The 13,329-nt window shown below is 40.8% G+C and overlaps 1 protein-coding gene across 1 annotated transcript; it reads right to left on the bottom strand.

Moving 5' to 3' along the window:
• Window positions 1-332: 332 nt before the first annotated feature.
• Window positions 333-13,329, bottom strand: CDC6 (cell division cycle 6). Its single transcript, XM_037809316.1, has 12 exons — window positions 12,968-13,329; window positions 11,948-12,137; window positions 10,848-11,129; window positions 10,523-10,722; window positions 10,113-10,288; window positions 9,418-9,524; window positions 8,866-9,005; window positions 5,309-5,409; window positions 4,078-4,142; window positions 1,870-2,072; window positions 1,283-1,423; window positions 333-977 (listed from the first exon to the last, which is right to left on the bottom strand). The coding sequence occupies exons 2-12, from the start codon at window positions 12,123-12,125 to the stop codon at window positions 888-890; spliced, it is 1,683 nt and encodes a 560-aa protein (XP_037665244.1). The 5' UTR covers window positions 12,126-12,137; window positions 12,968-13,329; the 3' UTR covers window positions 333-887.

Raw genomic sequence — 13,329 nt, 5'->3', positions numbered from 1 at the left:
GTAAGAGTTAAAATGGTGCCCTCTGGTGTCCCAGTTACAAATTGCCACTTAATGCCATTGGGAGCTCAATTGAACAGACCCAGAAAAGGGGAGCTGTGAGGAACCATATGGATTAATTTATCTAATAAGAACAGAAAAATATGTGGTTTAGATGAAAATCCAACCCCAAACTAAGGCAACTTGAAACAAGTGGCTTCATCTGGGGGCAGCTAAGATGGCAGGAATGTTTGGTGAGGAATTTTCACATTGCCTTTGGAAAGCTTGTGCTGTCTTGAAATATGTTTGCTTAAGAAGACAAAGAATGCAACGTGAAATAAATATATTCACAATCCGTAGAGTTACATTCTCCTTACCACCCCACAACCTTGGGACTGCCCAAGAAACTCAATGAGTCCTTAAGTTGTAACAATGTGGTAGCATCTGCAACAAGTACACAGTATACTCCAAAAAGACACTAAAGAGTCTTCCAAATTTCCATATGCAGTTGCTTATTTTCCTGGATTATTTTTCATGCTTCTTACTCTAACTCCAAAGTTCTTAACAAAATACACCAAAGTCTGAGGACACTAACAGGCAAATATATGTACTTTCCACAACATAATTCTGCATACTTGCAAGCATTCTGGCTAGAGACATACAAATGGTAGAGGTAGTGAATATCATTTTAAAAGGGTCTAGTTGGTCATTTTTATGGGTAAAAATTAAAAAGTCCCTAAGATATTATTTTGTATTAATATTCATGCCTATAGATTAAAATTCATTGGTTTCAGGTAAAAAAAGGTCCTATTTGTTTTCAGATCTGAATGTATAAAGTACTAAAATGAATACTCTGTAGCTCTCTATATGCCAACTGGACAGGTGAGGTACTGGTGGAAGAGAAAAAAGATTTAAGGCAATCCAGCAGCTAAGATATTTCCAATTAAAGCTTTGTCTTTCAGAGCATGCTCTATCTCCTTCTCTTCAATCTTCAAAGACACCTGGAAAGAAGAGAAAAGGATTTCTCACAGTGCAGAACTCACAAAAGTAAAGCTGTTATTATACAAACTTCCAACATGTTAAAATTTTCTTACATGAGGCAAGCAAATTAAACAATGCCTTTTGAATAGCCTGAAAATATCCCATTCATAGCACACTTCCATCCACACACACCTTAAACCCCACTTAAAAAAGCCCGATATTCATTTAATTGTGGTCACTAAAAATTTTTTACTTTAGCAAAAAAGAAAAGCTCTCCAAAACAGGATAATTAAAAACATTATCATAAAAAAGCAGTTAGTTGTACCTTTGTAAAGCGGGTTTCCTTGTTTTTCTTTAATCCTAAAATGCCCCTGGCCTCCAAGAGACCTGAAAGTGACAAACACTCTGACTGGTCCACAGCTGCCACCTGCTGTTTGCGACAGACATTACTATAGGCTTCATACAACTGGGAGGAAACAAAGGAGAACAAGTGTTGTTTAAAAGCACATCTCTTGTTACCTTACACTCTTTTTTAAAAAATGTTAAGTCTGGGTTTGTAAAAAGAGATATCTAAATGTCCTATTTCTTCCTCTTTTCAACAAAATCCTTGAACAGGCATTCTGTAAATATTACCAAAATCCTACGTGGCCATCCAGGAAAAGGGTTGTATTATGTTTCACTGGGAGAGACAAAAATGGAGGGGGAAAAGGATGGGAGATTAATAATAAATTGTCAACCACAACCCAAGGGAAATATAAGTGAACTGCCTTTTACATAGTACCAGTATTTATTGTCAAAATCCATTTTTAATTCCTATCAGTTGGAGAATGACAGACCTTTTGGAAAACATCTGCTCTATGAAGCAGATTCTCCTCCCCATCCCAGTTCCATCTGCTGAGATTCCCAACTTACCTTCCCCAGAGTGACCTCTTTGATTTTCAGCTGCCTGGTCAAGAGGAGCAAAGAGCAGACCAAGATCTTCTGCTGAAGAGGGAAGGAATCTTGTGCTCCTTTTTGGCTCAAAGCCATCCTGTTACCATCAACTTCTGAAATGACTTGGGATATGTGAATAAGACTGACCTGCTTGGGGACCAGAGACTCAGAGGGTGATTTACCTATAAAGTAAATAAATCAAGGTTAATTCGATTTTCAAAAATATTGTATGTTTATGTGTGTTGAGCCAGCTGATACTAAGTTTTAGCTAAGGGAAATTCAAGCATAGTTACATGGTAGCAAAGCAGAGGTTCCAACTCTCTAACTAGAAACCAAAGGATGAGAAACAATGTTATCCTCAGAAAGATGCCAAAATGGGATGACTTGGAGTGTAGGGTTATCCTTTTTCTGCACAGTATAGTGAGCTATTTTGTCTTGTAGAATGTAATTTGTCAGAGGACAAAAATCTACTTCATGACAGAAAAAGAACCAGATGGAGAACTATTTTATCATGCCTAATATCCCAAATGAAGCAAAGATGAAGACTATACCTGGTAATTAAGAAAAAAAAAAAAAAGATGGAAAAATTACCCATTACTTTGAATCAAATAAGTAGCTAAATGTGCACAAAGTCAATTCCACATTGGTCCTTCAGACAGCCTCCTTAAATGACCTTTGAGGTTTGGTTCACTTGTCTAAGCTGACCTGCAGTAGCTACAGAAAATGTAACAGGATATCTTAAGAGATAGTACCATCTCAGAAGCCGGAGGCTGGGAAACTACCAACAAGCTGCAACAAACTATGGCCTCATTGTTTGGAGATGCCTGAACTGCAAGATGGAGGAGGGATCTGCTCTGTAACAACCTTTGCTTGAAGTTACTTCCTGAGAGCATTTTCAGTTTCCCTATGACAATTCCCCTCTATTTCACTACCACAAACAAAATGCTGCAGAGGACTAATAGTGAAGAAACCAAAGATCACTGATGAAACAACAGAATCTAAAGCTGAAAGGAATTTAAAGGTCTATTCTTGCTCCCGACACAAGGACTGAATCTCCTCTAAAACAATCCCAGCAAGTGGTCATCTATCTGTTTCAGTGCTGGGGAAAGCACTATGTTTCAAAGAAGCCCAGTTAGTTCTATTTATTAGAACGCTCCTTCTTATGTTTAGTTGAAGGCAGTCTGCCGATAACTTTCTGGAACCATTTAAAGCTGATCCCACACGTACCAGAAGTCAAAAGACAGGAATTAAGTTAGTCTAATAATGTATGCCAGGAACTTACAAACTCTTTGAGCTGAATGTGTGCCAGTGATGGTCATGGAGGCCAATGACAAGCCTAAATGTTATTGGTAGGGAAAAAAAGGAATAATCTGAAAAGTTGAGGAAGAAAAAACCAACATCTGGTCAATGCATTGGCATATAGTGCTTACCATTAGGCTAAGCACAAAGTTTGGCTACTTTTGAAATAATTTTATTAATTTTCTTTTAACAAGTTGATTAAAAAAAGAAAGTGTTTTATGTAGAACTATAGTGCTAGAAACAAACTTATTAACTCCTGACCAGTGTAGAAGTGCAGCAGCAAAGGAAGAAACAATCAAATCAGGCTGTTCTGTTTCTAAAGATTAATTCTGGAAATTAAAAACTTGGAAGATATGTAGTTCATGGCCATTCTATCTCTGCAACAGCTAAGACAGCAAGGCTGGGGGAAAGGAAAATTAATTTTGTCATCTGTAATAGTCTACAGTTTACTGTAGCAATATGATCTTTGTACCTCTACCCTTCCGGACTTGTTCAAAAGCTTGAGATAACCCAAGTTGAATTCACAGTTCTTTTATCTGACTCTCCTTTATTTATCAGGCTTTACTTTTACCTACATCAAGATCCAAAGTACACTCAACATTTAAGCGACCAGAGAGAAGGTGATCTGACCACATTACAGTTTTCATTCATAGAGCTTGGAAAGAAAACTTACTCTGTCCCAGCCATTTATGTAATACCCTAGGGAACTCACTTTCAGTAATGCGTGGCAAGACTGCAATAAGGTAGGTGAAAATTGACCAAAAACAGACACCACCCCCAAAAATGGGGGTCTGGGGATTTAATATTCATTTCATCTTTCTACCTCGTTATTCAGAAAGGTTAAGCTTCCAGTCATAAAGGAAGGCAGGAAGGAGGAAAACTACTTACGTTCAGACAGTGGTTTGAGGATAGTCTGGCTTTTGACATCCGACTCCACAATTTCAATAGCTCTCCTATAAAAAAATATTTCTATAATTAATTTAGGCTGAGCCAAAACAAATACCATACCAAACCACCAAGCTCTCAAAAGCAGGCACATTAACTAAAACAACATATTTTATAATGTTAAAGTCCCCAAACCAAACTGGGTTATTTCTCAACTAAAGGGGACTTAATTGCCTTGAAATAATTCATGGACCAGGGAATATGAGAAACTTTAACAGTACATGGTTTCTTTTTATAGATGCCAAGTAGGTCATCTTACATTGAACCAATGATAACATTTTGGATGAGGAGAAAATATCACAGATAGGAGAGATGATATGCAGGGTGGGTGGGTGACTAGAGTGAGGACCACCCCCACACACCAGACCTAAAGGGGGAGGCGTCAGTTATATATACACAGGATATGTGTAGGCTCATCCACACCAGCATACGTGACTATTCTCAGAGCTGCCGTCTTTATCAAAGTAGTTTGCTGACTAGGGGAGACTTTCAAGTCCAGGATCATGCCATCTAACAATGGGAAGAGCTTACTCTCCCACTGCTCTCTCCAAAGTACTTTGCCCACAGGAAGCCATAAGCCAGACCTGTATCTTCTGTATGGCAGTAGGGGGAGGTTGGACCAGCAGGCCAGCACAGCAAGTAACATTTTAATGGACCCAGTGTCCCTACTGGGAAGGAAGAAATTTCATCCATCAGCACAGAGGCTTTCCCCAGCAGGAGGGGTAGGGGGATGGGAAGGGAGAACATAGTCTGGAGTACAACTGTGGGAGACCACCAACTGGAGGGAAGGGGTGCTCACAGAAGCAAAGGAAGGAAGAAAAAATGTCTAAAGGCAAAGATGGTTCAGGTCCATAAATAAACCTGCTTGAGACCAGCTAATGGAAAAGTAAACTGGAGTCTTTTTTTAATACAAATGTAATTAACCAATCTATAATCACCACAGGGAGTGTCAGCAACATCTCATTTGTTTCTCCCTCTGTAGGTAATGGACTGATAATGTTTCATACATTAACATGGTAGAAATGCAGAGCTCCCGACTGAGGAACAAGTCCTCCTTTCTGAGCATAAAAAAGTAGCAGAATGGAGCCTCTGAAGTCACATTCACTTGAGTTACATGAGACAATTAACAGCAGTTTTTTTTTTTAATAAAAGCAACGAAAGTGCCATAACTCACCTGCAAACATCTAGTGCTTTGCGAACATCTCCCGAAACAGCAGAGACTTTGCGAGCACAGAACTGAATTGCAGCATTGTCCAGAACCTGATCTCTAGACACCTTCAGAAAGAGAAGATGACAGTTTGAACTATGAGATTCCTTCTGTCTGTAATCCAGGTCCCACTCATATAAATATTTTCACATTTCAGTCTAAATCTAACTGGCCACCCTGTAGCGTCCAAGAGATGCGTTTTCGGCTTATAAGTAAATGAAGATGTTTGAGAGTTTTCACACAATTAGGATTTTGGAAGAATATGGTAGCGGTTCATGAGTGGAAAAAGCAATTAGAAGTTAGAGAAAGTTTTCTGTAGGCCCTATTTTTAAAGGCTGTTAAAGGTGGACCCCTGACGTTGGCTGCAGCTTAGAGACATTTTGAAGACAGCCATTGAAAGCCATCGCTGACGTTTTGGAGAATACCATTTTGAAATGCAACCTGGGAGCAAGGGAAGAAGATGCCAGCCACAAGCCTTCTCAGACAACAGAGGTTTTCCAGACGCCATTGGCATTCCTTCAGTGAAGGTACTTGTGTTGATGCCTTAACTTGGAGATTTTCATGGCCTTCAAACTGTAACCAAACAAATCTCCTTTATAAAAGCCAATCCAGGAGAACCTAAGATGGCGGCTAGGAGAGATAGGGCAAAAAAACACCTCCGTGAAAAATACTAGATAAAAGCCGGAAAGTGACCTAGAACACCACTTCCAGCAATGCACCAGCCAGACAAGGTCTGCTAAATCCACAGGGACCGTGCACTTGGCGAAACTGGGAGTCTGCGTTCTGAAATGAGTGAGTGAGCCTGCTGAAAGTCTGGCAGCCACACAGTGGTGTGGGGAAATCGTGGGCTGGCGTTTGGAGGCTGACTAGTGCTTTTTTAAAAAAAACCCAAAAGCGGCTGCAGATACGGCAGCGAGAACCACACAGTGAAGCATGGTAGGAACAGGCTGTGCAAACACCTCAATATCGGGCGTGGAAGATAGCCTTTTGCGCACCCACTGCTAATTGTCTCGGAGCGAGGATGGCAGAGGTGAGCCAAAAGGGGAAAAAAACACGCCCCTTGCAGCCATCTTCCTGGAGGGCTGGGAATGCTCCTGCCCGGCGCCGGAGTCACAGCCCAGAGCCGTGCCAAGGGACATAGTGTGACAGGAAGTGCTTCCGGCAACACCGCGCACATGCCACAATATCGGGCGTGGATGATAGCCTTTTGCGCACCCACAGCTAATTGTCCCAGAGCTGTGCGAAAAGGGGGAAATCAACATGTCCCATTCAGCCATCTTTACAGCAGCCCCTGCATGGCCTGGTGGCCCAGGGTTTCCCTTGAGGGATGGAGCGCACTGGTGACGTAGCACAACCTTCCCTCAGCAGAGGCCTTAGAAGGGCATGACTGGGAAGAGGAACCCATTCGGAAATCCCAGGGACCCTACGCCAATACCAAGGAGTTGTGGGTCAGCGGCAGAGACAATCTGTGGCGAGACTGAAATGAAGGTTTAGACTCTTGCAACAGCCTTAAATTTCAGGAATACCTGGGAGGTTTGATTATTAAAGCTGCCCTGCCTCCCTAACCACTCAGACACATGCCCCACATTCAGGGAGGACAGCACCAACAACACACCCAAACTTGGTGCACTAACTGGACCCCACAAGAACCAGACCCCCACACACCACGAAGACAAAATTGGGGAGAACTGACTTAAAGGGAATAGGTGACTCGTGGACGCATGTGCTGGTTAGTTAGAGAAAGTGTACACCACCAAGCTGTAGATCTGACAAATAAGAGATTGGTGTTTGAATAATCCTTCATATCCTCAAAGAACCCTATCAAGTAAAGCAAATGCCAAGAGCCCAAAAACAACAGAAAATTTTAAGGCATATGAAAAAAACAGACGATATGGGTAACCCAAACCCAAACAACCAAATCAAAAGATCAGAGGAGACACAGTACTTGGAGCAATTAATCAAAGAACTAAAGACAATGAGAGCATAGCACAGGATATAAAGAACATGAAGACCCTAGAAGAGCATAAAGAAGAAATTGCAAGAGCAAATAAAAAAATAGAAGATCTTATGGAAATAAAAGAAATTGTTGACCAAATTAAAAAGATTCTGGATACTCATAGTACAAGACTAGAGGAAGCTGAACAACAACTCAGCGATCTCAAGAACCACAGAATGGAAAATGAAAGAACAAAAGAAAGAATGGGAAAAAAAATAAAAAAAATCGAAATGGATCTCAAGGATATGATAGATAAAATAAAACGTCCAAATATAAAACTCATTGGTGTCCCAGAAGGGAAAGAGAAGGGTAAAAGTCTAGAAAGAATATTCAAAGAAACTGTTGGGGAAAACTTCCCAAACCTTCTACACAATATACACAAAGCATAAATGCCCAGCAAACTCCAAATAGAATAAATCCAAATAAACCCACTCCAAGACATATTCTGATCAGACTGTCAAATACTGAAGAGAAGGAGCAAGTTCTGAAAGCAACAAGAGAAAAGCAATGCACCACATACAAAGGAAATAACATAAGACTAAGTAGTGACTACACAGCGGCCACCATGGAGGTGAGAAGGCAGTGGCATGACATATTTAAAATTCTGAGAGAGAAAAATTTCCAACCAAGAATACTTTATCCAGAAAAACTCTTCTTCAAATTTGAGGGAGAGCTTAAATTTTTCACAGACAAACAAATGCTGAGAGATTTTGCTAATAAAAGACCTGCCCTACTTCAGATACTAAAGGTAGCCCTACTGACAGAGAAACAAAGAAAAGAGAGAGATATAGAGAAATTTAAAAGACATATATAGAACACTGCATCCCAGATCACCAGGATACACAATCTTCTCTGGTGATCACAGATCTTTCTCCAGAATTGACCATGGACTGGGACATAAAACAAGCCTCAATAAATTTAAAAAAACTGAGATTATTCAAGGCATATTCTCTGACCACAGTGGAATACAAATAGAAGTTGGTAACCATCACAGACTTGGAAAGTTCACAAACACCTGGATGTTAAAAATGAGAGGGAGATGAAAAGATTCCCAGATAATCCAAAGCTGAGGGACTTCACCAGTAGATCAGTCCTATAAGAAATGCTAAAGGGAATTGTGCAGGCTGAAAGGAAGGGACACTAAACAATTGACTGAAACCACATGAAGAAATAAAGATTTCCAGTAAAGATTACATGGTAAATATAAAAACCAATACTACTGTATTTTTGATTTGTAACTCCACTATTTACTTCCTACAGGATCTAAAATACATAAAATGATAAAAAAAAAGAAAAAAAAAAAGGCTGTTAAAGAAGCATGAGTGCTTCCCCTAACTCCTACTTTTATTTCAACACTGAGGCATCCATTAAATGGAAACATATGTGGAAATATATATATACTATAGCCCTTAGAAACTTACTGTTCCATTAATAAAGCAATCAAAGCAAAATATTTTAGAACCATTATTAGGTTTCTCTACCAAGGGATTCAAAGAACACATAATTTGGCACAATGGATGACACTCACCTGATTAAGTCGATCCTGCAAAATAGTGGCTATCTGATTTCTGGTGTAAGGTGAGAAGTTCAAAAGCCGTGGTTTGCATTTATCTCTTGCTTGAAGCCTAGGTAGAATTCTGTCCGTAAGATCCAAAGTATTAGCAATACCTGAGGGGGAAATAAAATAATACTACTCATCATTGGTCAAATCATTTCAAAGGAAAAGAAAACCCTTAGAAAGCTAAATAAAATTTCCAGTTACAATCCAGCATTCTAATTGGCCCCCAATACTCATAGGTAAGATGTACACAGTCTCATAGGTATAGAATTGTGGTACTAGTGTGGTACTGACAAGCAGCAGCAGATACTCCAAAAATTGAGGCTGTCTCTAAAATGTAGTATTATGTTGTTTCTATTCAGAATTAACAAGATTGATTTGCCTTAGGTTAAAATTACTATTACTTTATAGAATTATTTTATAGAAAGCAGAAAGCTGGTTGAAGATAAAATAACTGGTGATAAATAAGCTAAGCAGGAACACTTTAGAACTACCACAAAACATTAACAAATGCGCACTAACCAATCAACACCAGTCGAGAATTGCTTAGCCATGGCCATTCAAATAGTGTGTACAATACATCCTGCCCTTTGCTGTCCAGCTGATCCATCTCGTCCAACACCAGCACACTACAAATAAAGACTAACAATTAGCATGTGGTCATTTTCTTTTTTTAATTTTTTAGAGCAGTTGTAGGATTTCAGAAAAATCATGCAAAAAGTAGTTCCTATTTACCCCTTCCTCACACAGTTTTCCCTATTAACATTCTGCACTACTGTGGTACATTTGTTACAATTAATGAGCCAACATTATTATAGTCATATTATTAACTAAGGTCCATAGTTTACATTAGGGGTCACATTTTGTGTGGCCACCTTCTAAAACCTCCAATCTGTTTGACTTGAGCTGACTTTAGGTCACATTTCTAAAGCTGATACCAGTTTGAAGATCATCGTCTGTCCTATCTTCAGTCAATGTTACAAAGACACCCCTATCGCAAACAAGTAACATCCAGGTGTTTTCAAGTAATTAATTTAAAAACATTTTTTTTCCTAATTTGTAATTAGAAGTTGTGTTTTTCTTTTTTTTTCCCCTTTATGTAACACAGGAAATGTTCTCTAAGAGCAAACAGATAATTCAGGAGACTATAATGTGAGTTTGTGGGCTACAGACCTTGCATATTTTCAGAAAGAAACATGCAGCAGAGAAATACTTACATCATGGGGCCCTTTTCTGCAGTCATATGTTTTTCCAACTTCCTCATCATGTCCTTTCCAGCTGTCCTGGATACTTCTTCCTGACAAATCTCCTGAGCAATAGCTGGGAATACAGCCTGAGCACTCCTCAAGGACATGCAATTTAGCATAATAGTTTTAAAGCTTTTCAGTTCCTTCTAGAAAAATGTAAATACAAGAATTATTTTGGCCTCAGATAAAGATCTGATGGAACCTGGAATGTCTGAGGAGCTAACAGCATACAGGAGAAGCTCTACTTTCATTTAGAAAGATAGTGAAATTAAAAATGTCCCATTTTGGGGACACCCTCAATCCTCTAAGCACTCCTATTCTTTCTTAACCTTCAATAGCCAAGTGTCATTTCAACAAGAGCGTTCAGACCCTCAATGTACCTTGAGGTCTTGCAGAATTCTGCTTAAGCAGGCAGTTTTTCCAGTTCCAGGAGCACCAGAAAGATAAAGACTTCCAGCTTTTTTCCCACAGATGTGCTCCCTCAGGAAATTCCCGATGATGTCCATCTCCTTTTCCCTGGCAGGCAGCCGATCTGGGACAGCTGTATTCAGGACTAGCTTTGCTTGTTGGTAGCAAGTGCCTGTGCCAGACACAAAAGGACAATTAGACACAACAGAAGGTGACAGAGAAGACCCAGTGGGTTTCATTCAAAGTCATCAGCTTTGTTTATGAAGCTGCACTAACAGCTGCCATCTAGGAACCAACCTTCTTGCTTGAAGAGTCTCACACATGCAGATTCTTTCTCCAGAGGATATCTCTGCTCAGGAGTTGTTGCGATCTCTTGACCTTTCCGAACTGAAGAAAGTGTTTTACTTTTGTGAACTCTGGCCTGATCTCTTTTGCTAGGAGACTTAACTGTTAGCTGATTATCAAATAGCAATCTGCGCCCCTTAGGTGTATGTGAGTGAGGCGGATCGTTCTCTTTCTTGCCTTGCTTTGGTGGAGAACATGGAGGCAAATGGGGAGTGTTGCACAGGTTGTCATCACCTGAAACATATGAAAATCAAAATGTGTTCATTCATGACAGTGGAAAGTACAAGGACTTGCAAAGACTTCTTGCTCCCTGAGAACAAGGTGAATTTCTACCTGGGACAGAGTAACCAAATAGAATGTCTTCTCAAATAGAAGCAAATATTGGCCACCAGATGGCACCACTGAATCTCAATAGTCTTTGGTAGAAGCCAAATGGGTTTTAGCGGGAAGAAATTCTAAGATTGTTGTAAAATAGGGTTCTCAACCTCAGCACTGCACCATTGACATCTTGGATCAGATAATTTTTTGTTGTGGGGGGCTGCCCTGTGCATTGTAGGATGTTCAGTAGTGGCCTCTACCCACTATGCTGGCAGCATACCCTCAGTCATGGCAACCAAAAATGTCTCCAGATACAGCCAAATCACCGCCCCACTAAAAACAACTGTTCTAAAACAAGAAAGGGTTATCAACTACTGTTCTAAAACAAAAAAAGGACTGAAAATATCAATAATACCATTTATTTGATTATCTTAATTTCACAAATATCGAGGCAAGTTTCAAAATATATAACTGCAAAATCTTAAAATGCTGACAGAACTAAGTACAATATTAAGGAATCGAAGCTCAAACATATTAAGTAGTTCAGAAAGTAATCTCAATAAGTGCCTTAACTCCAAAGAGCAATAAGCACTACCATTCTGAAAACCAAAGTGAACAGAGTGGTCTTAACTGAATATAGAAGGCTGCTTAAAAGGGCTAGACATCATATCAGAAGGAAAGATAATTCGAGAGCTGCTAGTCAAAAAGTTGTACCTATAAAATGGACAGCTTACCTAGACGTTTTCTGGGGCTGAGAGGCTGAGTTTTTACACAAGGAGAACAAGGGACAGCCTGGACATTAATCAGTTCTAGTTTGGTGTCACTACAATTTTTAGCTTTGCCCAATGTCCGAGATGGCTTCTTTTTTGGAAAGTTAATCGTAGCCTGTGATTGAGACCGGGTTCGAGGCATGACGGCAGCAAGCTGGGTATGGGAAAGAAAAAGGGTCAGCCAGTCAGTGGGTGAAAATGAAGTGAAGATAACGAACGGAATTTTATACTGTTCACTAGAACTCATGACCAGCACCTATTTCATAAGTAAATTATGTTAGAGCAGTATTTTAGCATTCAGTTCTGCTTCACATCCAAATCTGTACAGATGTTGTTGTCAGCATTTTACATATTTAACTCATTTATGTTTTACCACGACCCTGAAGGTGAGTACTATTATTACCCCTATCTTATAGATGAGGAAACTGAGTCACTGAGGCCCAAAGTCACAGAACTAGAAGTAGCAAAGCAGGGAAATAACCCCAGGCATTCTGGCTCCAGAGCCCATGTTCTTAACTTGTTGAGCAATATTGCTTCTCATGCAGTAAAGAAGTTTATCTTAATTAACTTCCATTAGACTTCTAACTCCCTCACTCCAGGCACGGCGGACATCTTTATCTTCAGCTTAGCCCAGGAACGTTCCACATTTACAACCTCCCCTCAGTTCTTCCCTGGGACCCTACACTCGGTTCCCACTCTACGCAACTCCCAACCACCACCCGGAACATCTTCCTTCCACAGCAGTCGGCTCCTTTACACACGCACAACTGCCCAAATTCCTCCGGGCGCAGGCATTCCCCACCCCTGACCCTTACCTCAGACCTCCCAGTGTCTCAGCTCTCCTCCCTTCACTTCACCTCTGGCCTCATCGCAACCCGCAGCCCTCGGCCCAGACCTCACAGAACTCCGCTGCCTAACCCCAGGTTCCCCGAGCACCCTTCTTCCCGGCAGTCCTCTCCTTTCCACCTCAAAGGGCTGCATCACCTCAGTGCAGTCTTTTTCTCACTTCTCTGTCACGCACACGGCCTCAGGGATTCTCCTCGACAAGCTCCCCAAAAACCACACACCAGCAACAGCAAAGGCCAGCCGAGCTCGCGCCAAATTCTCACGGACTCAGCGTTCCCGCCTCCCGCCAAAGCTTGGCCAGGCTTCTGATTGGTTGTCCCCTCAGCGCAAAGTGCGTCGAACACAGCACCCTCTTCCGCATCCACGTCCAGCCGGAAAGCCCACAGCCAATAAAAAAGCCTTACAGCGAGGCCACACCCACTGAGCTAAACCATCTACATCCGGGGCCTCTAAGGAAGATGCGCGGCTGCAGTGGAGCCGGGTCAAGTTAAGGCGGCCTG

This window comes from Choloepus didactylus, chromosome 18, assembly GCF_015220235.1.
Source record: "Choloepus didactylus isolate mChoDid1 chromosome 18, mChoDid1.pri, whole genome shotgun sequence".
Lineage (NCBI taxonomy): Eukaryota > Metazoa > Chordata > Mammalia > Pilosa > Megalonychidae > Choloepus > Choloepus didactylus.
The sequence above is the reverse complement of the archived record's forward strand: the minus strand, read 5'-3'. Positions and strand labels throughout refer to the sequence as shown.

Excerpts from the sequence above, each read along its gene's own strand:
- CDC6 (XM_037809316.1), bottom strand. The coding sequence starts at position 12,125 with ATGCCTCGAACCCGGTCTCAATCACAGGCTACGATTAACTTTCCAAAA. Across the intron at positions 9,525-10,112 it reads GCAGAAAAGGGCCCCATGAT|TGTGCTGGTGTTGGACGAGA; the intron begins GTAAGTATTTCT and ends CTTTATTTGTAG. Across the intron at positions 978-1,282 it reads AGGAAACCCGCTTTACAAAG|GTGTCTTTGAAGATTGAAGA; the intron begins GTACAACTAACT and ends TCTTCTTTCCAG.